The 21,989-nt window shown below is 34.1% G+C and overlaps 6 protein-coding genes across 9 annotated transcripts; 1 reads left to right on the forward strand and 5 right to left on the reverse strand.

Annotated features, from left to right (window-relative positions):
• Positions 1–1,033: 1,033 nt before the first annotated feature.
• Positions 1,034–10,474, reverse strand: LOC106295507 (probable LRR receptor-like serine/threonine-protein kinase At1g07650). 2 transcript variants are annotated; one of them, XR_001261015.1, is made up of 25 exons: positions 10,221–10,474; positions 9,850–10,030; positions 7,565–7,636; positions 7,397–7,465; positions 7,207–7,278; positions 7,005–7,076; positions 6,827–6,898; positions 6,638–6,709; positions 6,481–6,552; positions 6,325–6,396; positions 6,168–6,239; positions 6,011–6,082; positions 5,847–5,912; positions 5,695–5,763; positions 5,583–5,618; positions 5,422–5,480; positions 4,946–5,334; positions 4,673–4,868; positions 4,471–4,608; positions 4,262–4,380; positions 3,969–4,179; positions 3,651–3,891; positions 3,422–3,572; positions 2,880–3,338; positions 1,034–1,150 (listed from the first exon to the last, which is right to left on the reverse strand). XR_001261015.1 is itself a non-coding variant. In XM_013731429.1 (24 exons), the coding sequence occupies exons 1-24, from the start codon at positions 10,321–10,323 to the stop codon at positions 2,976–2,978; spliced, it is 3,039 nt and encodes a 1,012-aa protein (XP_013586883.1). In that variant the 5' UTR covers positions 10,324–10,474; the 3' UTR covers positions 2,765–2,975. The 2 variants fall into 2 exon arrangements, 1 of the variants encoding a protein (XP_013586883.1); XM_013731429.1 differs by lacking the exon at positions 1,034–1,150 and having other exon boundaries at positions 2,765–3,338.
• LOC106344267 lies at positions 1,506–2,487 on the reverse strand. Its single transcript, XM_013783676.1, has 3 exons — positions 2,477–2,487; positions 2,089–2,158; positions 1,506–1,818 (listed from the first exon to the last, which is right to left on the reverse strand). The coding sequence occupies exons 1-3, from the start codon at positions 2,485–2,487 to the stop codon at positions 1,606–1,608; spliced, it is 294 nt and encodes a 97-aa protein (XP_013639130.1). The 3' UTR covers positions 1,506–1,605.
• Positions 10,475–14,555: 4,081 nt separating the features above from the next.
• LOC106294074 (uncharacterized protein Mb0911c-like) lies at positions 14,556–15,448 on the reverse strand. The gene is made up of 3 exons (XM_013729690.1): positions 15,296–15,448; positions 14,993–15,158; positions 14,556–14,880 (listed from the first exon to the last, which is right to left on the reverse strand). Exons 1-3 carry the CDS (start codon positions 15,421–15,423, stop codon positions 14,758–14,760), a joined length of 417 nt encoding a protein of 138 aa, XP_013585144.1. The 5' UTR covers positions 15,424–15,448; the 3' UTR covers positions 14,556–14,757.
• Positions 15,449–15,843: 395 nt separating this feature from the next.
• Positions 15,844–16,376, forward strand: LOC106343328 (histone H4). Its single transcript, XM_013782508.1, has one exon. It carries the CDS (start codon positions 15,897–15,899, stop codon positions 16,206–16,208), a length of 312 nt encoding a protein of 103 aa, XP_013637962.1. The 5' UTR covers positions 15,844–15,896; the 3' UTR covers positions 16,209–16,376.
• A 66-nt stretch (positions 16,377–16,442) lies between these two features.
• LOC106343327 (calcium-transporting ATPase 1, endoplasmic reticulum-type-like) lies at positions 16,443–18,706 on the reverse strand. Of its 3 annotated transcripts, none has more exons than XM_013782506.1 (4): positions 18,680–18,706; positions 16,998–18,561; positions 16,854–16,926; positions 16,443–16,760 (listed from the first exon to the last, which is right to left on the reverse strand). In XM_013782506.1, exon 2 carries the CDS (start codon positions 18,061–18,063, stop codon positions 17,104–17,106), a length of 960 nt encoding a protein of 319 aa, XP_013637960.1. In that variant the 5' UTR covers positions 18,064–18,561; positions 18,680–18,706; the 3' UTR covers positions 16,443–16,760; positions 16,854–16,926; positions 16,998–17,103. The 3 variants fall into 3 exon arrangements, with proteins under 3 accessions (XP_013637960.1, XP_013637959.1, XP_013637958.1); XM_013782505.1 differs by having other exon boundaries at positions 16,443–16,539; positions 16,639–16,760; positions 16,998–18,703; XM_013782504.1 differs by having other exon boundaries at positions 16,998–18,703.
• Positions 18,707–20,931: 2,225 nt separating this feature from the next.
• Positions 20,932–21,462, reverse strand: LOC106344268. Its single transcript, XM_013783677.1, has one exon. It carries the CDS (start codon positions 21,286–21,288, stop codon positions 20,932–20,934), a length of 357 nt encoding a protein of 118 aa, XP_013639131.1. The 5' UTR covers positions 21,289–21,462.
• Positions 21,463–21,989: the final 527 nt, after the last annotated feature.

The raw sequence follows: 21,989 nt of genomic DNA on the forward strand, positions 1-21,989 counted from the left end.
TGTAGAAGAAGATACAAATACATGTGAAAGTTTGAAACAATCTATTCAATGAAAAAAATATACAGTAAACTTATTCTGTTTTAAAAATTGATAGACACATGTATATTATAATATCTTATATATTAAAACAGAAGTCACAACCTTCATTCATGTGTGATTTTTTTAAAAATGGACCTAATGGACATATTCCTAAAAAGTCATGTAACATTTAATATCAAATCTTATCATTTAAATTTTGGGTTTACCATAAATTTTTATTAGGTTATCAATAAATGAATTTAAAAAATAGATGATCCATTCTTATTAAATGTAAAATCAATTTATAGATAGCCAGGATGTAAACCATTATCAAAACAGTCTGTGGACCAATACATCATCCTATTGTTATTATTCTGAACATGCAATATAAATCAAATTTCGACTAACCCCTTAGACTAACGACGAACACTATACCAAATGGGTTTAATTAATCACCATATGTATACTGCATTTATAAAACAAATTATATACACCAAATCTGAATTACAGATTAACTAATTGCACCGAAATATTTTACAGGCACAATATATTATAGTGTTAAAAATTTGATGTTTTTAACAGTATCCCAAATTTTTTTTATCTATTACCAATTTGATTTAGTTTTTAACAGTAGGTCCTATTTGATTTAACTTTTATATATATTTCAAATTTAGAAATACAAAATATGTAAAATAGTACTGTTACATAATTATGTTTTCAAAACAAATTTTGTTACAAGAATACAAAACTTGATTTTTTTATAATAATAATATCATAAATCACATAAACACATGTATAATAGAGTTAGATAATACATAATACTAAACTATATTAATTTATTGATAAATTTTGTTTTATAAACTTAAATGATTTAGTATATAAAATAAAACCTGCACGGTTATGCGGGTCGAGATCTAGTATCTTATTAAATCTAAATAAAAAGCATATATACTTTGATATTATGATTTATTTTATTCCATTAACAACACCAAGATGATAATGTAGAAATCTCAAATCACCGGAAATCTTATATATAATTTACCAATGAAGATTGATTTGTACAAAATCCAAATTTACTGAATCCACCTGGAAAACTTTAAGGTCAGAACATTTTTACGGTTTGGAGATATTAGAGCATGTCCAATGGTTAGAGCCTTTAATGGATTCTAACCATTAGTTTAATTATTAAATGACTACTTTATGAAGTTAAGATCCCTTGTTACTATAATTAGTTTTGTGAAGGTCCAATGGGAGAACCTCTTTGAGGTTCTTAAAAAAAAAAATTTAGAAGGTGAATTATTAAATTTAAATTTTATAAAATTTATAAATGATTGGATTTCATATAATTTAAACAAATATGACATAAAAACATATTAAAAATAGAAATACAAATTTATAATTATAAATTTTAAACAAATATGGAAGAAAAGCATAAATAAAAATTGGTAGACGAGTTCAAAACGTTGAGTATTCGTTTAACGGCAGGATCAAAGAAAGTTATAAAATTCACAATCCACAAAGAAATGGAAACAACTACTTGAAGGGATAAATAACAAAACCTGTGGGTATGCTTGAGTTTTGGCGTTCCTAAGCCATGGCAGGTATGCTTGAGTTTTGGCGGTCCCTGTCTAAGCAATCGAATCCTTCTACTCTAACAGCTGCAGATTTAATCCCAAACTTTACTCGACCACAACCTCCTCCTTTTACACGAGATGGAGATGGGATTAATGGTGACAGTGAGGGCGAGACAAGGTTTAGTTTGCTATCTCCAAATCGTGCATCTAGAGCTAATGTTTCTTCCTACAGAGAAAAGAACAAGACAAGAGAAACAAAGTTCAGATACTAAATCCTTTCAAAATATGAGTAAAAAATCAATCTATCTACGAGTTGATTCACATGAAAATTAAAACAAGGGAGATGCTTTGTAAACCATTCTGTAGAGAAGAAGCACAATAAGAACCATATATTCAGACAGGTGAAATCTGATGAAGCCAGTATAAATATATTGGTTAAAAACTTGAAGCAACAATATAGCCTAGCATTGATGCAACACAAAAGAAAGAGACAAACCTTTCTACGAAAGATGTCCAAAAGATCAGCCCCAACTTTAGACTCACATACATCATCTGCTCCTGGTTGACTGATAAATCACAAACAAAACAAAGTTTAACTACAGAAATGGCATCCATGGCGATCTCAATCTCCTTGGACTTCCTGCAAAAGTCAATAAGAAATCAATAACAGAGGAACAAAGAAGAAAACACAGTTTAAGTTTTGTTTTTGCTTACGGTTGATGTTAAATGGAGTTTTGATGCAGACAAGAAACTCAGGCAAGACGCGTGTGTTCATCTGTGTGCGTGCTCCACACAATATACTTCTTCGGAGAAGCTAAATCATCCACACCAGAATCAAACTCTGGTGAGCTAGGACAAGATTGAGTCGACCCTCGTGGAACAACCTCGGAGGCATCATACGACAAAATCGAAAGCTCTCGAATCAAACGAACATCAATCGAACCCTAACTAGATCGACAGATCTATGGACTACAAAAACTGGAAATCCAAAAGAGAATGAAGACTTATCAAGAAGGAGATCGAGATCAGAATCTGGAGAGAAGATGGAGTGATCGGGACGGGAGGAGGAAGAGAAAAACTGATTTCGGATCAAAACGCCCCCGAAGGAGAGAGAGACATAAATGAGAAATCCAATACGAAAGGGACACGTAAGGGTGCTTACCAACTCTAAAAATCCCATATCCCATATATAGAGGCGGTTCTATGGCTTTTTATCCTTTTTCATTTTTTTTTTCTTTGTTTTTGGTTTAGAACCCCTCTTAAAAATCCCTGATGGAGGTGGTCTTATGTCTTTGATTATATATACACTTAAAAAGTATAAATAAAAACTTCACCACTCCTACAAACCTCTCACTTAGAAATTGGAACATAATAAGAAGTTAATTAATCCAAAAGTCCAGTCTTCTCCTCAGCATCAAGTTGTGAATTGACGGAGGCAGTATGAGGCCCGCTTGTAGTAGAGAAGCTAAGCGTTCGGCTAAGCTCGTTCTGCCAAAAATGGTTCCTCAATGCTTTAAGCTTCGGGTTAACCGTTGAGAAGCTAGGATCCGACAGCAACTCTTGCATCGCTGTCTTTCCCTCTAACAGACTCACCACTTGAGACATCGTAGGTCTCAGCGTCGGTGACGCGTTGGTGCACATCAACGCCACGTTCAACATCAGCATGGCTTCTTCTTCTGAGTAATCAGAGGCTAACGTCGGATCAACCAGCTCTAGTAAACATCCCTTCTCTTGCAAAACGTAAGCCTGCATGTATTTGAATGCAACAACGTTACATACTTTGGTTTATGATATTCTTTGAGTGGATGAAAGAGATGAGAATGTTTTACCCAATCAAGAAGGTAAACGAACTCCTCGCTTGGCCTAAAGTTTGTGTTACTCTTCCCACTTACGATCTCGAGTGCAACGACGCCAAAGCTATAAACATCTGCTTTCTCAGTCAAGTAACCACGCATGGCGTATTCTGGAGCCATATAACCTCTGCAACGCAAATGCAAAAATATCAAAAAAATAATGTATTCTTAAAGAATATTTACGAGTAAAAAGAGAGACACTTACACAGTTCCTGCAATACGAGTGCTGATGTGAGTGTTTCCATCATCGTTCAGCTTCGCCAAACCAAAGTCGGAGATCTTGGCGTTGAGATCCTTATCGAGTAACACGTTGCTCGCCTTTATATCTCTGTGTACAATCTTTATCCTAGATTCTTCGTGGAGAAATGTAAGTCCTTTAGCTATCCCCAAACAAATCTTCTTCCTCGTTGACCAGTCTAGTTTCAGCCTAGCATTCACATCCTTTCCTACAAAAGCTCACAGAGATTTAGAGCATGCATGGTTCAGTAGCAAACTCGGGATTAAAAAAAAAAATTAAACGTACCAAAGAGAGCACGAGATAGACAGTTGTTCTCCAAATACTCATACACCAATATCAACTGGTTTCCTTCAACACAGCAACCATATAGCTTCACAAGATTTGGATGTTGTAGAGCTGAGATCATTCCTATCTCATTTACAAACTCGCGGTTTCCCTGCCTTGATTTTGCAGACAATTGCTTGACTGCAATCAGTTTTCCTTCTGACAATACACCCTGCACCAAGAAATGGAACCACCTTCTAGTTTTACTGTGAAACTTTTCATAAGAAAGTTGAAGAACACAAGTGAATTATTACCTTGTAAACAGAGCCAAATCCACCTTCACCAATCTTCAATGTTGCATCGAAATTATCAGTGGCTGCTTTTATCTGTCGCAGAGTGAAACTTCCGGTTTGAAGATCTAAATTCCTTAGCTCTGTTCAGTCATACACAAATCAATATATAAGTACTCTTCAGACATGGGAACACATAAAAAAAATATCATGAGAAAACCAAAGCTTATAACCTTTGTCAATAGCATTTTTGTCACGTCTTTTCTTTAAGAATATACCAAATATGAGCAATAAAAGAAGTGCTGCTGCAACAGGTATCCCAGCTTTTAGTATGATCTCTTTTTTGTCATGATACACCGGAGGTTTGAAATCTGAAACAAGCGACTATGAGATTCAATCATCCATTTTAAAAATGCAAGTAAGAAAAAAACTTACTTGGTTCCACTGATATAGCTGATATCATAGGACCATAAACTCCTCTAATTGGAATGCCTGTTGTCCCTTTCCCAGCCCACCGCAAGCCAATCTTCACATTGTGGTCCGTTACATTTACCGGAAAGGATTTTATGACTGGCTTACCGGATCCACCAGCTGCTTCTTGAATGTTGAAGTTCTTAATGACCAACTTATCCTGTGTTCAAAGAAATGAGTAAAAACACTATATGTCATGGTTTACATTTTTGTCTACCTAGAGTTCCACAGACATACCTGAAGATAAATATCGAACAAACGTTCGCCGAGGCTGTAAAGAGTCTTGTCATCGGTAAAGATGATCTCAGCCAAGTGGAGGTGTACAGTGTAGTTACCATTTCCAAGGCAGAGTCCATAGTAAGTTAGCGATGACGGAGAGACTCTAGCTGTCCGGTAAAGTCCAGAGCTGAGAGAGGAAGCATTAATTGATAATCTGGATGTGTTCTGTACAATGTAATCATCAGCATCATCATCATTGTCCATGAAGTTCCCAGTGCTGCTATACGCCCAGTGATTGACACTGAAGAACATAGAAGGACCTTTGGAGTTTTGGTCAGCTTCATATGTTGTTCCTTTATCCACTTTAAGTTCTCCTCCTCCACAGTTTATGTACAAATTATACTTATCTACAAATTAAAAAAAAAATATCAAATTTTAATCAAGAACATTAGACCTGATCCGCATTTACTTCAAGTGTTAAAAACGTTGCTTACGATCTCTCTTAGGAAGACGACAAGGGATGTGATGAAGGTAACATGATGATTCCTTGCGTCTGAAACATCAAACAAAGAGAATGTTTTCTTTCAGTGTTCACTTAACATATGATTAAAAATGCACTACAGAGAGAGAGAGAGAGAGAGAGACGGTTTCTTACGATTTATTCCCCGTGGAGAAGCCTTCCACCCAATTACTAGGAAATGAAGCAAAGCATTTGTTATTTCTGCTAACGAATGAGCAAAGTATTCTGAATATAGGAGTACACTTACGAGGTAACATCGCTGCATTTACTCCCGGTAATTGTACTTGCATCGGTGAAGTTGTTGTAAGAAACATCACTGCACATATCAAGAAGAACAAATACAGTTTTTAAAACCTGTGCTAAGTGGTGAAACTGAAATATAGCAGAGGGATAACGTACACGTTTTTGTTTTTATTAACGAAGTAGCTTGGAATAGCTCCTGTCAGCTTGTTTCCTGTCAAATAACTGAAAGAGAAGATTTAGAAAAGCTTTCGTGATTAGGAAGAATATTAAAACCTAATTTCCTCTTTTTTTTTCCTTAGTGAACTGACGCACGCACTTACATGAAATCGGCTTTCTTCATATTTTCAAACGTTGAAGGAATCTCACCAGTTAGCTGGTTGAAGCTGAGGTCACTACATAGTAAACAGAGAGTTCAATCTCATGAAAATATAAATAATATTAAAGGTCTACTTTGGTCAATGTATAAACATGACTTACAGTGTTTTAAGCTTCTTCAGCTTCCCAATATACTTTGGAATTTCACCATTTAAATTGCATTTTCTCAGTATCCTGCATTGGAAGTTGAATAAAATAAGGTTGCTAGCAAAACTTATACTAAGTAGACAACACAAATGTTGTATTGTTTTTAACTCACAGTGTCTTGATAGAGTCCAGGTTATTCAATGGAGGGAAAGGAGACGGTTTGCCTCCTAAATCGCTAATTCTCCTGCCAATCATAATCCACCAAAATAAAAACTATGATGATGAATGTTTCACGAGGAAACCGAAGTTGGTTTTGTCAATGGCTTACAGGTCGGTCAGGCTGGTTAAGGCTGAAATACTAGAAGGTATCGGACCATCCAAACCTGAACCATGCAACTGCCTACAAAATGAAAACGTGTATGGTTTTGTATGTATTTCCTTGAGGACATGCAAAAGTGCTTATGGAGAAGGAAGTAAACTCTTACAATTTCATTATACTTGTCCAATTGCCGATAAAATCTGGTATCCGGCCAGTGAAGTTATTGTCACTTATCCTCCTACGATCACAAAAATACAATCATTTAAGATATAACTAGAGATTATCCAACAAAGACTATGTTTATTATTTGTTGTTTTGTCATACAAACCATGTTAATAAGTCTAAATTATCTTACATATCAGTCAAGTTCTGGAGAAGTGCAAGTTCTTCAGGCAACGGGCCAGTGAAAGCATTTGAAGTAAGATGACTGATGCAAAAACCAGAGAAGATGATAATATATTAGCCTACGTAACAATTGGTTATCAATTCTAAGGTTGTTGTTCTATGTCTATGTGAGAGAAAAGAAACTTTACAGTCTCTCCAAATGAATCATCCTTTTAATCTCAGGAGGGATTTGTCCTGAAAACAGATTTCCTTCGAGACTCCTGCGTAAGTTCAAATACATAGATCATTCTGAAACACTTTAGAATCATAAAGGAATGATTATTATGATTTTTTAAGCATGACCAGTTCTAATACTGACTCAGAACAAGTGTAAGAGGTGTAACAACGTACAAGTTTCTGAGCGTTGTAAGGCGAGTTAGGACTTTGGGGAATGGACCAGACAATCTGTTCCCCATGAAAGATCTGTGTATTTCACATCATCAAATTCCACAAAGACAACTGTTATTACAAAACTATAGAAATGGTTTATATTTTAAAATCATTACATAATCTTAAAGTAATATAGAGTATAGTATCTTACAAATCTTCTAGGCGCATAGAAGCCCATTCCTTTGGAATGGAACCAGTCAGATAGTTACGGCTAAGGTCTCTGCACCAGATTTGTATGTCTTAAGAACCAATTATGTCTACTAAAACTGTAAGAAAGTATGAAAAATCTAAACTCATTTGTTTTGCTTCGATGACGTACAAAACTTTGAGGTGACGAAGCTTGGAGAACTCAGGAGGGACAACGCCTGTTAAGTTCTGCGACTTCAGAGCTCTGCCAAAACAGAGCACAATAAACCGGATATGTGATTTCGATTTACCCACAGACTAAACCATAAATAATCTCGTTATTGTGACAACTGATAATGAGAAGATCTTTTTGTAAGGAACTATAAGTTCTGGGGCGAAAGAGTAACTTCTCAAAAACTTTGTGGGAAAAATCTTTTACGTAATAAAACATTAGACTAAAAAATGTATACATAAAAAGGAAAACTAGTTTGTTTGTTTTTTCATAAAAGTTTGTTATTTAAGCTTTTTAATAAATTTTGTGATGTTTTATACTATCTCTCTTTCATATTATAAGCAGTTTTAGAAAGAAAAACAAATATTTCAAAATATAAGTAGTTTTCACAATTCTATATAAATTTTACTTTTATTAATTACAGTGTGATCAATCAAATTATAGAACTTACTTATGGTTGGTTAGTAATATCTAAATTATGTATCAAATGACTTTAAAAAAAATTATAACTTTTTTAATATTTGTGTTTTAAGTAAAACTATTTAGAAAGAGAGTAATTATTTTAAAATCATACTCCACTGGTTTACAACATCTACTAAACTACTGCAGCCATTGTTTTCACATTTCATCAACTTAGGGCCTGACTGGTTCAAACGTAGCGGTTACGATTGCGGTTGCGGAAGTTTGCGGTTGGTTGTGGTTTCTAGCAGTTTTAAGAAATTTGTACGACTAGTTCTGCGATTAGAAATTGGTGTGTTTGCGGGATATCTATGACTGGTTAACTACCAAATGCAGCATCAGTTAAATAATAAATTAACAATATTTACATTTTATATAATTATAAAATATCAAAAATTATAATATTACAATAAATATAAAAATTATATTTAGAAAGTTATAGTTTTAAATTTTTAAAAATTATAGAAAATAATTTTATTTTAAACTTTTATAATATTAATTAAAATATAATAAATATATTTTAGTATTTTATAATTCCAATTAATTTTTATTTATTTTTTTGTATTTATATCGTTTTAAAAAAAAAATTATCATCCCGCAACCGCCTGCAACCGCAAACGCTAGCTCAAACCAGCTTTTAAATTTATGAGGTTTAAAGCGGTTTAAAGCAGTTTAAAGCGGTTTAGAACGGTTTGAGTGATTGTTGCAAAACGGCAACAAACGCTACCACCCGCAAAGAAACTAGTCATACCTTTAGACAATTTGTTTAAATTAAATTTAGTTTCATTTTAACATAATGGCAAGTAGATTTCTGACAACTCCCTTAGATAGTTAGATTGCAGACACTCTGACTAAAATTTGTTTTGTAATAAACATTAAAGTAATGATTTTTACTAATTAGTAATGTTAATTTATAAAATCTCAATTAAAAACATATGTTTAAAAAGATTCATGAGGCGACAAAATAAACTAATCAAATTTACTTTTGGAGGTAAGTTCATTGAATTGTTGGAATGTTTTTGTCTTTGCCGATTTATTAAGTCCGCGCAAATCTCTAGTTATGATAAAACAAAATCGAAAGTAAACGCGTTATTTTGAATCTTATAGCCTATATATATAGTCAACGGATCAGTCAATGATCAGCTGCCATGTACAGCTTGGCAAATAAACTTGTCGTCACAAAGAGACAAACCAAACTACTAAGCTTTCTAAATCTTCTGTAGTTTCACAAGTGTTTTATACATCCACCATACTAAAACTATTCTTGAATTAGTTCTCTTAATCATCCTAAAAACGATATGCTTTGAATCCTGTTTTTTTCTGGGAAAAAAATGCTTTAAATCCTGTTATCTTGCTAAAACGATAAGACTTTAATTTAGCAAGTTGGTAGAACATGGTATAGTTAGCGGCTATCACTAAAGCGCGTGCGTCGTGTAGTTAATGAAAACATAATTAAACCTACGACCTACTCACCAAGAAAGTATTTAGTGCGTTTTGTGACCATAAACATTGTCACTACTCTAGTTAGCTTTTGTTTTCTTTATTTTTTGTTTTAAAATGTAAATAATAAATGTACGGATGCAATTCCTAAACACTATTCATGAGAAAGTGATTTTTACCGTAGAATTTTCATACTCCCTTGTTTATTACCGATGATCAGTACCCAAGTACATGACTCGGTACCGACATCATTATTAGACTAAAGATATATTTGTGAACCAAAAAATGGGTAAAAAAATATACTAGAAGATAAGGTGAGGAGGAGTAGGAGGAAGAAGAGGCCTTACATTCTGATGACATGGCAAGATGAGTTCAGAGGAAGAAAGGAGCAATCGCAAGTGATATTACTCTCAAACTCTTTGGATGTGTAAGTGGTAACCACCCAGTTGCCTTGACCACTACATGGATCTTTGTTGAAGTCCCAGTCTTTCTTCCCTAGCTTCTTCCCTATCTCCTTTAGTGCTCTCACTTCCCATTTTCAATTTACAAAAACAAAACAAAAAACATTATGAAAGTGCTTTGGTTTTAAAATTTCAAGAAATATCAAGAAGGTGATAGAGATGAATACACATAAACGTACGAGAGATGAGAGACAAAGGAAGAATCTCAGTTGGAAACTATTAAAGAGAAGGGGGACTTTGAAGTGTTTTAAGATTACCTTCAGCCTCGTGGAGTTTATTGTTGTCTGAAAATCCAAGACGCCCATGGAAAATCAGTGTGAAGAGGATGATGATGAAATATTTGCTAAGCCAAGAAATCATCTTTTCAAATGGAAAAAGAATGAATAAAATATTGATCACTTCTAGGATAAAGCGTGTAAGAGATACTCCTATGAAGAGAAAGACATATGGTGAGTTAGGAAGTAGGTAATGGTAATGAGAGATTACGGGCCACTTCAGTCGTCGAGATTTAAATATAGATGCTGTACTTTGTGATGTCTATTTTATATCAGCTTATTTAATAATTTAACAAAATGTTGACCAAATAATTACAAAATATATCAGCTTATAAAAAATAGTATATATTACTAAATAAGGAGTAATACTGGTACAAATTATTATGGAATTTATACTTCACCTTAAAATTGTTTGTCTCAATTTCCATTTTATATCAGCTCATTTAATAATATAACAAACTGTTGACTAAATAATTATAAAATATACCAGCTTATATATTAAATAGTCTATACTACTAAATTAGGAGTAATAATGGTACAAATATTGTTATGGAATTTATACTTCACCTTAAATTTACAAAAACAATTGTTCAAATCTTGATGTAAAGAGAAATACAAAAATAAAGAAAAATAATTAAAAAATAAAGAAAAAAGTTAAAAAAAAATCTTGATATAAGAGAAAAATAACAGGAGTATAAATCTAGGTTTAGATATTTATCTATATATCATATGAGAAAAATAAATAACATTAAAGCTCTACTTTGGAACTGCTCCGTTTTAAATTGCATTTTCTCAATATCCTGCATTGGAGGTTGAATGAAACAAAAAAAATGTATCTAGCAAACTTATACGATGTAGCCAACACAAAAGTTATTCAATGCAGGGAAAGGAGACGCTTTGCCTCCTAAGAGCATCTTTAACCCATAAAACCCATCTGAGGGTGCTTATTTTTTTGTCTGATTAAAAAAATAATAATAATTAAAAAACAAATTAATCGCGGGTCATCGCGTGTCAGTAGAACCCGCGAACAGTGCAAACAACCCACTTAAATCGGTGTTTATTTAGGCGCTATAAGCAACTGTTTTTTGGGTTTTTTGTGGGACCTACACTAAGCACTTGCATCAAGCACCTGCCTTGAGGGTGCTCTAACTCGCTAATCCTCCTGTCAATCACAACCCATCAAAGAAAAACTATAGATATCAATGTTTCACGAGGAAACCGATGTTGGTTTTGTGAATGGCATACATGTCTGTCAAGCTAGTTAAGGTTGAAATACTAGAAAGTATCGGACCATCCAATCCTGAACCATGCATCTGCCTTCAAAAAGAAAACTTGTTTGGTTTTGTATGTATTTTCTTGAGGACATGCACGTGTTTGTGGAGAAAGAAGTAAACTCTTACAGTTTCATTATGCGTGTCCAATTGCTGATGAAATCTGGTATTCGGCCAGTGAAGTTATTATTATCACTTATCCTCCTAGGATCACACAAATACAATAACTTAAGACATAGTTAGACTAAGCGTTTGTTACTTAAAAAAAGAAAAAGTTTGTTACTTGTTGTTTTGTCATATCAACCATGTTAATAAGACTAAGTTTATAATATTAACATTTTACCAAAAAATAAAGACTAAGTTTATATCAGTCAAGTTCTTGAGCAGTGCAAGTTCTTAGGGCAAAGGGCCAGTGAAAACATTTGAAGGAAGATGACTGATGCAAAAACCAGAGAAGATGATAAGATATTACATTAGTGCATAGCCTACATTACACGTGGTTATCAATTCAAAGGTTGCTAATAGGCTGAAATATTTTCTAGTTTTTTATGTCAACATTTTGTTAAATTGTTAAATAAGCTGCTATAAAATAGACATCACAAAGTTTAGTTTACAAAAAAAGATGTATATAAATTTACAAAACCAGTAACAGGTGAAGAAAAATAAAGGAAAGATAAGGAAAAAATAAAGAAAAAATAGAAAAAAATAAATCAATCTCGATGTAAAGAGAATAATAACATGTGTATAAATCTAGGTTTGTACACCTGTTATTATTTGAGAAGTGAATTTGTTTACTTGTCGTCTTTTCCATGATTTTAGCTAATTTACTTATTTGTCATTTTTTCATGATTTTAAGATAAATTATTAGTTTAATTAATATTATATATATATATATATATATATATATATATATTTATTTATCATGATATTTAAGATGATAAATAAACATTAACCTTTTCTACTAATATATATACTATTATTAAAAATATATATTTTAATATATAATTATCATGATATTTAGGACATTTAATTAATAAATATATACTAACAATTGATATTAACAGTATTTACCGATAATATCATCATTATTTTTATCTTATGTTTAGTTTTTGATTATTATTTTTGTCATCATTTAGTTTTTAATTTTAATGACTAATATTATAGTTAGCTTTTCTGATTTTTATTGGAAATATTGATCAAATACAGACTATTATAAAATTTATATATAAGTATACTACTATATATACATTAATCTGTTTTTTTTGTTTATTGCTTAATATACTGAACCATATCCATATATTATTTAAAAAAAAAATAACATTCATTCGGTTTATTGGGTAATACCAAATCCAAACTATCTTCTCTATCTCGGTTTGGTTGAGTTTTAAATGGTTTGGTTTTATCAGATTGAATACTCTTAAACGATTATTATTTTGTTGATGTTTTATATTTTTGATTTTTATAATATTTTTTGTGCCACATGATTTCTTTTCAGTCCAAATACAATATGTGTCCAGTTTCAAATACAAATTTTCTAATTTAATTATTACTATAAAAGAGATTTTGATCCAAATCTACATCATATAAAAAACTATGAAAAAACGTAATTTAATACATTGATTATCAATATAAATTCAATGTGAATATTGATTATTTATAATTATTAGTAATTTAAAATTTGTATCTAATTTAATTATTATTTTTTTATAAAAATAAACATTAGAATTAAAATTGTTAGGTATATAGATATATTAATCTGCGCTAGGTGCGAAACATCAACTAGTATTTATAACTAGTATTTATGTGTATATTAAATGAGAAAAAGTAGCAATTTCTATATATTAGTTTTTTACTGGTTTCACCGATGATCAAAACCAACCCAAATATATATATATATAAATTTCAAAGAACAATTGTATAAATCTCGGATCCATGTTGAGAAAGGGTGAAATTGTTATACCATATACAAATAATTTGTTGACTCACCCCATGCATCTCGGTTGTTTCATCGTATTTATGACGGTCGTTGAGATGATTTTTCAAAGTTCCATGATTATTGATGCTAGTGGTCTGCTTACATTAGTCAAAAGGCATGTGTTACTGAGCTATGGATATTGTGTACCCAACCACCCATTCCTTTTTGTTTCCCTTACGAGAGAGGAGTAACCGAGTACTGTTAAAGTATTTCATCATCCCCCACAGGCCCTAGTTTTCGTTCGGCTGTATTCTTTTAGATTTTTCCTTTTCTTTGTCACATGTTTTAATTGTTTTCATTAACAACTTCTTTAACAGGCAAGCAAGACCAGCAAGAAAGAGAAATAGTGATAATAAACAAGAATATTTGTGACAAAAAAAAACAAGAATTAATTTTTCTATTCACATTTTACACTAACTGGGAAAATTCGACTTTCTGCCCGAGATTAGTAGTATATGTTTTGGTTTAAGATTTGTTCGATCGAAAATTGTATGTTCTTTCGTGTTAGAAATTTAAACCCTATAAAAGTGATTTTTGTATGTTTAATAGATGCATCTAACAATTTCTAAAATGTTTAGCAAAGTGGGATTCCAGTTTTATATATAGGATCCCTTTCTCCTGGTCCCGGGTGATTACAATATTATTTGTAGCGGATAACTGCGTCTCATCTTGATTTTGGTTTCAAAGACCAAATACGCATTGCATTATTGGCTTAGCTTTCACTATGACAGGTGGCCAATCAGGCAATCACACTTTTATGCAAAGAGAGGTATTCACAAACATATAAAGACTATGCAAAGGACAAAAAGAAAAAGTTTTAAAGTACTTTATTGCCTTTTTTTTGTTTGTTATATTGTTGAGCTGTGGAACAACTGGAAGATTAAGAATATGTGACGCATAGACGCACAGTTTAGTTTTATCCGTTGATAATGTTAACCTCTAGAGAGTTATAACTTCCATTAACTTGCTGATTCATAGAGGTCAATTGTTTCATATACTTGGTGAAACGATTTTTTAAAGAAGAAAAAAAAAAGAAACGATAAGGGACAAAAAAAAATGAGAAACGATAAATAAAAGTACCAAAATGAGACTGGTAGGTGTAGACACCAGAGTACATTGTAAAGCCTTTTTATCTTCAACTGTTGATATTAGATGGAGTATCCATAACCCACAAAAAAAGAAGAAGCTGAATACCGTAGCTAGTATCTTGTATTATTTTTTATGCATAAAATTGTTAATGATCATGTTCCGTGATCTAGTATTTTTATGGTGTTCACTTAACGTGGCTTCCGATGCGTACAACGATGCCATCAATGTCTCGAACGTATCCAACCTTTTGGCCCCATTCCTTGTCCTCCGGCTCGCTCACTGCCACCGCACCATTCTCCACAGCCCTCTACACAATGCGTCATCTCACTCATATCAACACAAATTAAAGATGTCGTCGGTCATAAACATAATATATATAGACATGGAGACGAGTATAAAAAAAAGTATAATGGAGTAACCTTGAAGGCCGCGTCAACATCATGGTAACAGAAGCAGACTTCGAGGGGTGCTCTCTCACGGTCTGAACGCGTAGAGGACTGAACTTTACCGGTTAGGTCATCGGTCTCATGCTGGTGAAGCGGTGTGAATGCTATCGTTGTTTGCCCGCTCTCTAGCTCCCCCCACCTGTATATGTATCAACTTATTCCCATCATAAGCCAGAAGCAAGATTATATATACTATAAGAGATATCAAGGCTGTAACCATATATATATACACATATAGATTTGTAAGAGAAATCTAAAAGAATAGAATATACAAACCTGTGAGACTCGTCAAGACGACGAACGTTGTAACCAAAGGCTCTCGAGTAGAATTCTACGGATTTCGCGACGTCCCTAACGTACACAACCGTGTAAGCATACGCTGGTTTTATGATATTCGACGCCATTTCTTTTTCAATCCTTGTGATGTCTCCTCCGACTCATCATCAAAGCCTTCAAGGTCTATTACAAATAAGATCTCTCTTTACGGCTATCTCAACACGTGGACGATTACGTGTCTATGCTCTTTGCGGACTGCCACGCGAGCATTTGTCAATTTATAGTTGGGCCTATGATTACAAATGGGCTTTTAGCTTTAATCTTGGCGGATGTGACGTGGCTTTTTCGTTTTGTCAAGAATCCTAACTTAAACTAAGGAAGCAATCCACCACCGTCGATTTGTTTATAATCGACGTTTTATATTTGTTACAAAGCTTTCACGCGGATCGCAATCTGTTACCATTGAAAGAAGATTGAATCGAACGGCTCACAATTTGTTTCCTCTTTATATATATATATATGTCAGTCACCCTTTTATTTCTTCACCATCAAAGCTGCAAGCGAATTTACTTTTCCTTTTTCTTAAATACTTTGTGAGGAGATGTCAGGAAGAGGGAAAGGAGGAAAAGGATTGGGAAAGGGAGGAGCCAAGAGGCACAGGAAGGTGCTTAGGGATAACATCCAAGGTATCACCAAGCCTGCTATTCGTCGTCTTGCTCGTCGAGGTGGCGTCAAGCGTATTAGCGGTTTGATCTACGAGGAGACCAGAGGAGTCCTCAAGATCTTCCTCGAGAATGTCATCCGCGACGCTGTCACCTACACTGAGCACGCGAGGAGGAAGACTGTTACTGCTATGGATGTGGTTTATGCTTTGAAGAGGCAAGGACGTACTCTCTACGGTTTCGGCGGTTAAATCGACGGAGATTGGATTAAGGGTTTGGGAAGTTTGGGGATCTGAATTTGGGAATTTTTTTTTTGGTTTCTGATTAGCCGAAGTAAATCCACGACTGTTGTATCGTTTTCTGATGTGTTGTTGTTAGCCAATATTATGTTAAATTAATGTTAATCAAAAGTTGTGCTGTGATAATCCTCCATCTTCAAAGAAATTTTATGTTATAAAGGTTGCACAAAGTAAAAAAAAACCAAAACGTCGAATAAAGAAAAAATAAGTAAAGAAACAAGAGAAAGATCTTGAGGACTCCTCGAGAACAAGAGCCCTCCAGTTTGTACACATGCTTTTCCAACTAATAACAAGCGTCCATGCGAACCAAAACACAAGCCACATAATTATAGATTAAAAAAATGATTATCCAAAATAATATGCTAAATGAAGAAAAACAGACCTTCACAAGTAGCAGTTTCCTTCCTGAGCTGGAATCAACCATAACTCCCATTGATTTCTGGTCCCGGTCGAACTCAAGAGTGGCAAGCCGTTGCTCTAGTTCACTCCATAGCCGACAACAACCTTAATAATGTTATGGAAGGTATAATACAAAAGTTTATTACATCGGTAAAACTGTGGAAAACATGAGAAACAAATATAATTAAGAACGCATACGTAAAACATCGCCATCAGCCAAAGTCGAGACTTTAGTGGATCCTTCGGAAAATCCCATTTTATCAACCAAAACCTGTTCAAGGAAACAAACACCAATATTTAGTTAAAAACAAAAGTTGCAAGACAGTGTAGTAGACCGCTTACCTTTAAATCTGCCTCGGTAGGCATGCCCCTAGTAACAAACTGATTGTCAGATTGCTCGACATTAGCGTTATTGCAAATGGCAGCAATTTTCGCAATCATCTGAAGATTAGCGTCCATTCCCATCTCGTGGATCAAATGAGGTCCCCTCAACATTGAAAGATCTAAGCGTTCCAACTCTAGAACCCATAGCAACAAGCTTTGAAACAGCCATATGATTGGTTGTCAGAGTTCCAGTTTTATCAGAGCATATAAACGTTGTGCATCCAAGAGTCTCCACACTGCGCAGCTTCCTAACCAGAGCGTTCTTCTGAGCCATCTTCCGCGTCCCAAGAGCCAAACACGTGGTAATAACCGCCGGAAGACCTTCAGGAATCGCAGCAACCGCTAACGCCACAACAATCTCAAAGTAATAGGTACACTTCTCGAAGGAGAACTTGAAGTTTCTAGGCCAGCCATCAACATACTCCCAGGAGATAAAGTACTTGACATTGATGAGCCACACTAACGCACAAATCAACCCAATGATCATCGTCAGAGCTTCTCCGAACTCGTTAACCTTCTTCTTCAGAGGAGTATCTTCCTCGTGTTGCGCAGCTTCCTGAATCTGCGAGTGCACCCTTCCAATCTCAGTACTCATCCCAGTGTCAGTAACTAAGCACATACATTTCCCATTCACAACAGTGGTTCTTGCAAACACCATACATTTCTTCCCTTGAATATCAGCATTCTCCTCCACATGCTTAGTGGTCTTACTAACCGCCTCGCTCTCTCCTGTCAAAGAGCCTTGCTCGACTCTCAGCGTGGAACTAATCAAAGCCACCACACGCATATCAGCGGGGACCTTATCACCAACCCTGAGCTCCACAATATCCCCAGGAACAAGCTCTTTAGCAGGCAAACTAGAAACTTTATTCCCATCGCGCATAACGGTCGCTTGCTGAGACTGAATCTCCTTCAAAACTTCCAACGCCTTCTCGGCATTAGTCTCTTGCCCGATCCCAACAATGACATTAACCATCAAGATCAAGAAAATCACAAGCGGCTCAACAAACGCAGTGATCCCCATCTCGCCTCCTTCCTCCCCATCAAAGAAGGCTAACACAAAGGAGATAACGGCAGCCGCCAAGAGAATACAAACCAACGAGTCATGGAACTGCTCCAATATCAACTTAAAAATAGAAGTGCCCCCAGGCTTCTCCAGCTCGTTTAAGCCATAGAGCTGACGACGCTTCAACACATCTTCAGTAGTTAAGCCTCTCTCACGACTAACTCCGAAATTCTCTTCGCATTCACCAACAGTTTTAGACCAAGCAGGAAATGTATCAGACTTTAAGGATGTAGATCTCAAGCTTTCCTTCTTCCCCGAGATCTTCTGATCCTTTCCCCATGAATCTGTGCAGCAGAGATCGATAATCTCCAGGAGACTATATATACATGATAGATCCTCTGATTGCTGAGAAGATTTTATCTCAGGAAAAAAATATATTTAAATGAAACGTTATCATCATCATCTCACACAAAGTATGAAGGAAGAATCGATCGAGAATCAGTTCTATTCACCTGACTATAATTCAAACATGAGCATAATTTCAGATCTGAGTCAAGGGGGCGATTACATGGTACTGGAACAGCGAAATCAATCGATGAGAAAAGTTGAAGATAGGAAAATTAATCTAACTTACTAGAGAGGGAGAGAACGAAGCTTCCCGCTGCACACACTGGGGGACGTTTCTGTGAAAATAAAACAAATCTCTTTTTGAAGAGGAACTCTCTGGTTCAGGCAGAAGCTTACAGAAGCCGAGATTTTCATTGGACTTTGTATTTACTGGGCCTATAATAATGTCCCACGAATTCGACAACATTACACGTTTAGAAATGAGTTTTCTAATTTAAGCGAGTCTAGGCCTTGTCACAAATTTGATGTAGCGAAAGAGAACATTGTGTACTTTATATTTCTCCAAAATTTGATACTACTAGTCTATATTCAAAACCCTAAAGCGTATGTTTTTGAAGGTTTAAATAAAACTATAGTTTTGATAAAAATAAAATAAAACTAAAGTATTTTTTTTTTTTTTTTTTTTTTTAGGCGACCGTGGTCAACCGACTATTCCCGCGAGGCCCTCGGCACTCCACGTGGATCGAACCTGCGGGGAACGTATTGGTTCTGGGCCTCAACTACCACTAGGCCAACCGCGTTGGTTAAGAAGGAGATACTGTAATTAAAGACCATTTTGTGCATATTTCATTACTGTATGCTCTTTTTTAGTCGTGAATAGCACGACAGATGAAAGAATGTCAAATATTCTACGACTCAACTAAAGGAATCAACGTGTAATGTCTGAATTGGAGAAAAAAATGGTGAACGTATGTAGTTTTGCGTTGCGTTTATTCTATACTAGTATTATCTCCCGTGCTATGCACATGTATTATTTATTTGATGATAGATATAAACTCTAAATATAGTATATATTAATTTAACAATGATAATGTTTTTCTGATGAATTTTGAAAAATTAAAGATTGATGTCTAGATATCTTAGAGTTGTCTAATATTAAGAGCCCTAATATAAACCATGAATTTTAAATTATTGATCTCCTTTCTAAATCAAAGAAACGCTATTACATATGAAAAACAAATTGAAGAAAAACATATATTTTGCATAAGTACTATCAAATGTCAACATTAATATTTTGTAGTAGTGTTTATCAACCTTTGTCCAATAGTTTTTTTTTTCACTGTATCTTTTACAGTTATTCATTTTTAATGCTATATTGCTTTGACATTTTTGTTTTCAAGAAAATCGACAAATTTGGCTACAATTTATAAGAAAAATAAAGCAAAATGTATATATAGATCAAAAGTAAACAAAATAAACACATAAATAAAAAAATAAGGAAGACCAACCTGATCAGATTAGATGATAATATCATCATGATATATGAGTTTTTTTCGTTTCTTGTCTTCTAATGATCCCTCATATTTTTCTTCTTGTGGCACGTGTCAAAATTCTTAAATGTCTTGTACGTGTGCTTTAAGGTGAGTTCTCTTATATCCTTCCCTAAATTATCATCACCATATAAAATTAGCATTTTCCAACAACTCGAGAATTAGTATAATCGATTTTGAAAATGTTACCGACTTGTTTTACGTTCATCCTTTTCAACTAGTATGTAGCTTTTGCCTATCCTTTATGAAAGGAAAAGCAAAAAATAAAAAGATATCAATAGATTAGAATAAAAGAAGTTATGAAAAAGAAATTTCAACATGACATAATTTTAAAAGCCCTTTTGTCAAAAAAAAAAAACATGAGATAATTTAGGATTTGAGCAAGAAGAGTTGACTATTTTTAGAGTTACTAACCTGCCCATTAGCTTTTATCAACCAACTTTAGAGTACTATTAGCTTATCAGTTTGAAGCCTGGTGTTGTGTCACCGTAGGTTTGCCAGAGATTTTTGTTGATATAGCTCTATCATTTGATAATATGGATGCCGTGAACAGAATTTTTCAATCTATCAGTTTAAATTGAATTTCCATCACATTTTAGAGAGAGTTAGAAACTGTTACACAGATTTAGGAAATTAAGCAATTAGAAATGAATTTGAGTTAAAACGTTGTGAGTTAAATGTTATCTAGAAAAAAGGATTACCGGTTCCAAAGATCAAAAGATCATAGGTGTAGTGTGAGAACTATTAGGAATTTTTTGTTCTACATACAAAAATCAGTTATGAAGAAGAAATGAAACTGTTTTTACATTTATTTTTCTTTGCAGTTATGTTTTTTTCTTTGCATTTATGTTTTTAAAATTTGAAAAAAAAATATCCTACGTGTCAAAATTTTATTCGTTAAGCGACTTGCGCTTTAGTATATAAAAGATGCAATTTTTAAGACCAAAAATTATTAATTACAAAAAAAAATATATATTAATTATAAATTTCATACATCATCCATATCCTCTGTTCCAAAACACGATCGGATCAAACAAGCCGACGCCGTCACCATAACAGCTGCGAAAATAGGAGGCATAAACAAATCGAAACGCGATCTCTTCACCATGTGAGACGGCACGCACACACTCTCCCCCGGAAAATCCATGGGAATCTTCACGAACCCATCTCCTCGACCGCACGAAGACGACACCGTAGACACAAACGCCAATTCGGGAGCGAAAGAAGCCACGGCTACAGTGACCATGAGGAGCACTGTCCACGTTGTAGCCTGAACGATGACAGGCCAACGCGCCGAGACTCTCCTAAGTAATGGCTCCATTAGCGACGGAATACGGTGATACATTCCGACGATCAGGTCTCAAAAGGATTTGCTTCTTGCGCTCTCCTCTTTGATGATATATTCCTGTTCTTCTTGCACGTTTAGTTTAAAGTTTAAACTAACTGCACTTCTTGTCTTAAAAAAACATTTTAGTTCTTGAATTACGTGCTTGCCCATTCTCTTTGAACTCTTCTCTTATTTCACCCTTCCTTTGCGGGTCTTCTTCTTCCTTCCCTTTCAGACTCCCACGTTTTCTGTATACCTCAACAGCAACATTATTTTGTCTTTTTTTTTTTAAAAAGAAAAAATATCGGCAGGTTGTGTTTTTTTATTTAGACGACATACAACAAATTTCAGACATATTACTAGGATAAGACATGCGTCTTGCGCATGGTGAGTTTATTTGTATATATTATCGATACTTTCTTTTATATATTTGATCATTTTATTTATATATATAAAATATTTTTTGTTGTTATTATATAATTTATTTCCGATGGTTCGGATCAATTTTTATTAAAAATAATGAAACAAAACTATAATTAATACATCATGGGTTGATCGGATTGGATATTAAACAAATTATGACATAAAAACCTTATTTTTTCCATCGAACACATTCTTGAAAAAAATGAACAGTATTGTTTTCACAGTTAAATTATTTTGACTTTTATATTCCATATGGTTTTGAAAGCTTTCAAATCAACCATCGAATTGATACATGT

The sequence above is a fragment of the Brassica oleracea genome, chromosome C5 (assembly GCF_000695525.1).
Source record: "Brassica oleracea var. oleracea cultivar TO1000 chromosome C5, BOL, whole genome shotgun sequence".
Lineage (NCBI taxonomy): Eukaryota > Viridiplantae > Streptophyta > Magnoliopsida > Brassicales > Brassicaceae > Brassica > Brassica oleracea.

What these genes read in the sequence shown, in the direction of transcription:
- LOC106344267 (XM_013783676.1), bottom strand. An exon ending in TGGACATCTTTCGTAGAAAG is followed by an intron (nt 1,819 to 2,088) that starts GTTTGTCTCTTT and finishes TTTTCTCTGTAG; the next exon opens with GAAGAAACATTAGCTCTAGA.
- LOC106295507 (XM_013731429.1), bottom strand. Translation starts at nt 10,323, where the DNA reads ATGATTTCTTGGCTTAGCAAATATTTCATCATCATCCTCTTCACACTG. An exon ending in TTAACCAGCCTGACCGACCT is followed by an intron (nt 6,397 to 6,480) that starts GTAAGCCATTGA and finishes TATGATTGGCAG; the next exon opens with GAGAATTAGCGATTTAGGAG. An exon ending in AGCTATATCAGTGGAACCAA is followed by an intron (nt 4,609 to 4,672) that starts GTAAGTTTTTTT and finishes CGCTTGTTTCAG; the next exon opens with ATTTCAAACCTCCGGTGTAT.
- LOC106294074 (XM_013729690.1), bottom strand. Translation starts at nt 15,423, where the DNA reads ATGGCGTCGAATATCATAAAACCAGCGTATGCTTACACGGTTGTGTAC. An exon ending in CGTCTTGACGAGTCTCACAG is followed by an intron (nt 15,159 to 15,295) that starts GTTTGTATATTC and finishes ATACATATACAG; the next exon opens with GTGGGGGGAGCTAGAGAGCG. An exon ending in ATGTTGACGCGGCCTTCAAG is followed by an intron (nt 14,881 to 14,992) that starts GTTACTCCATTA and finishes CGCATTGTGTAG; the next exon opens with AGGGCTGTGGAGAATGGTGC.
- LOC106343328 (XM_013782508.1), top strand. Translation starts at nt 15,897, where the DNA reads ATGTCAGGAAGAGGGAAAGGAGGAAAAGGATTGGGAAAGGGAGGAGCC.
- LOC106343327 (XM_013782506.1), bottom strand. Translation starts at nt 18,063, where the DNA reads ATGGGGATCACTGCGTTTGTTGAGCCGCTTGTGATTTTCTTGATCTTG.
- LOC106344268 (XM_013783677.1), bottom strand. Translation starts at nt 21,288, where the DNA reads ATGTATCACCGTATTCCGTCGCTAATGGAGCCATTACTTAGGAGAGTC.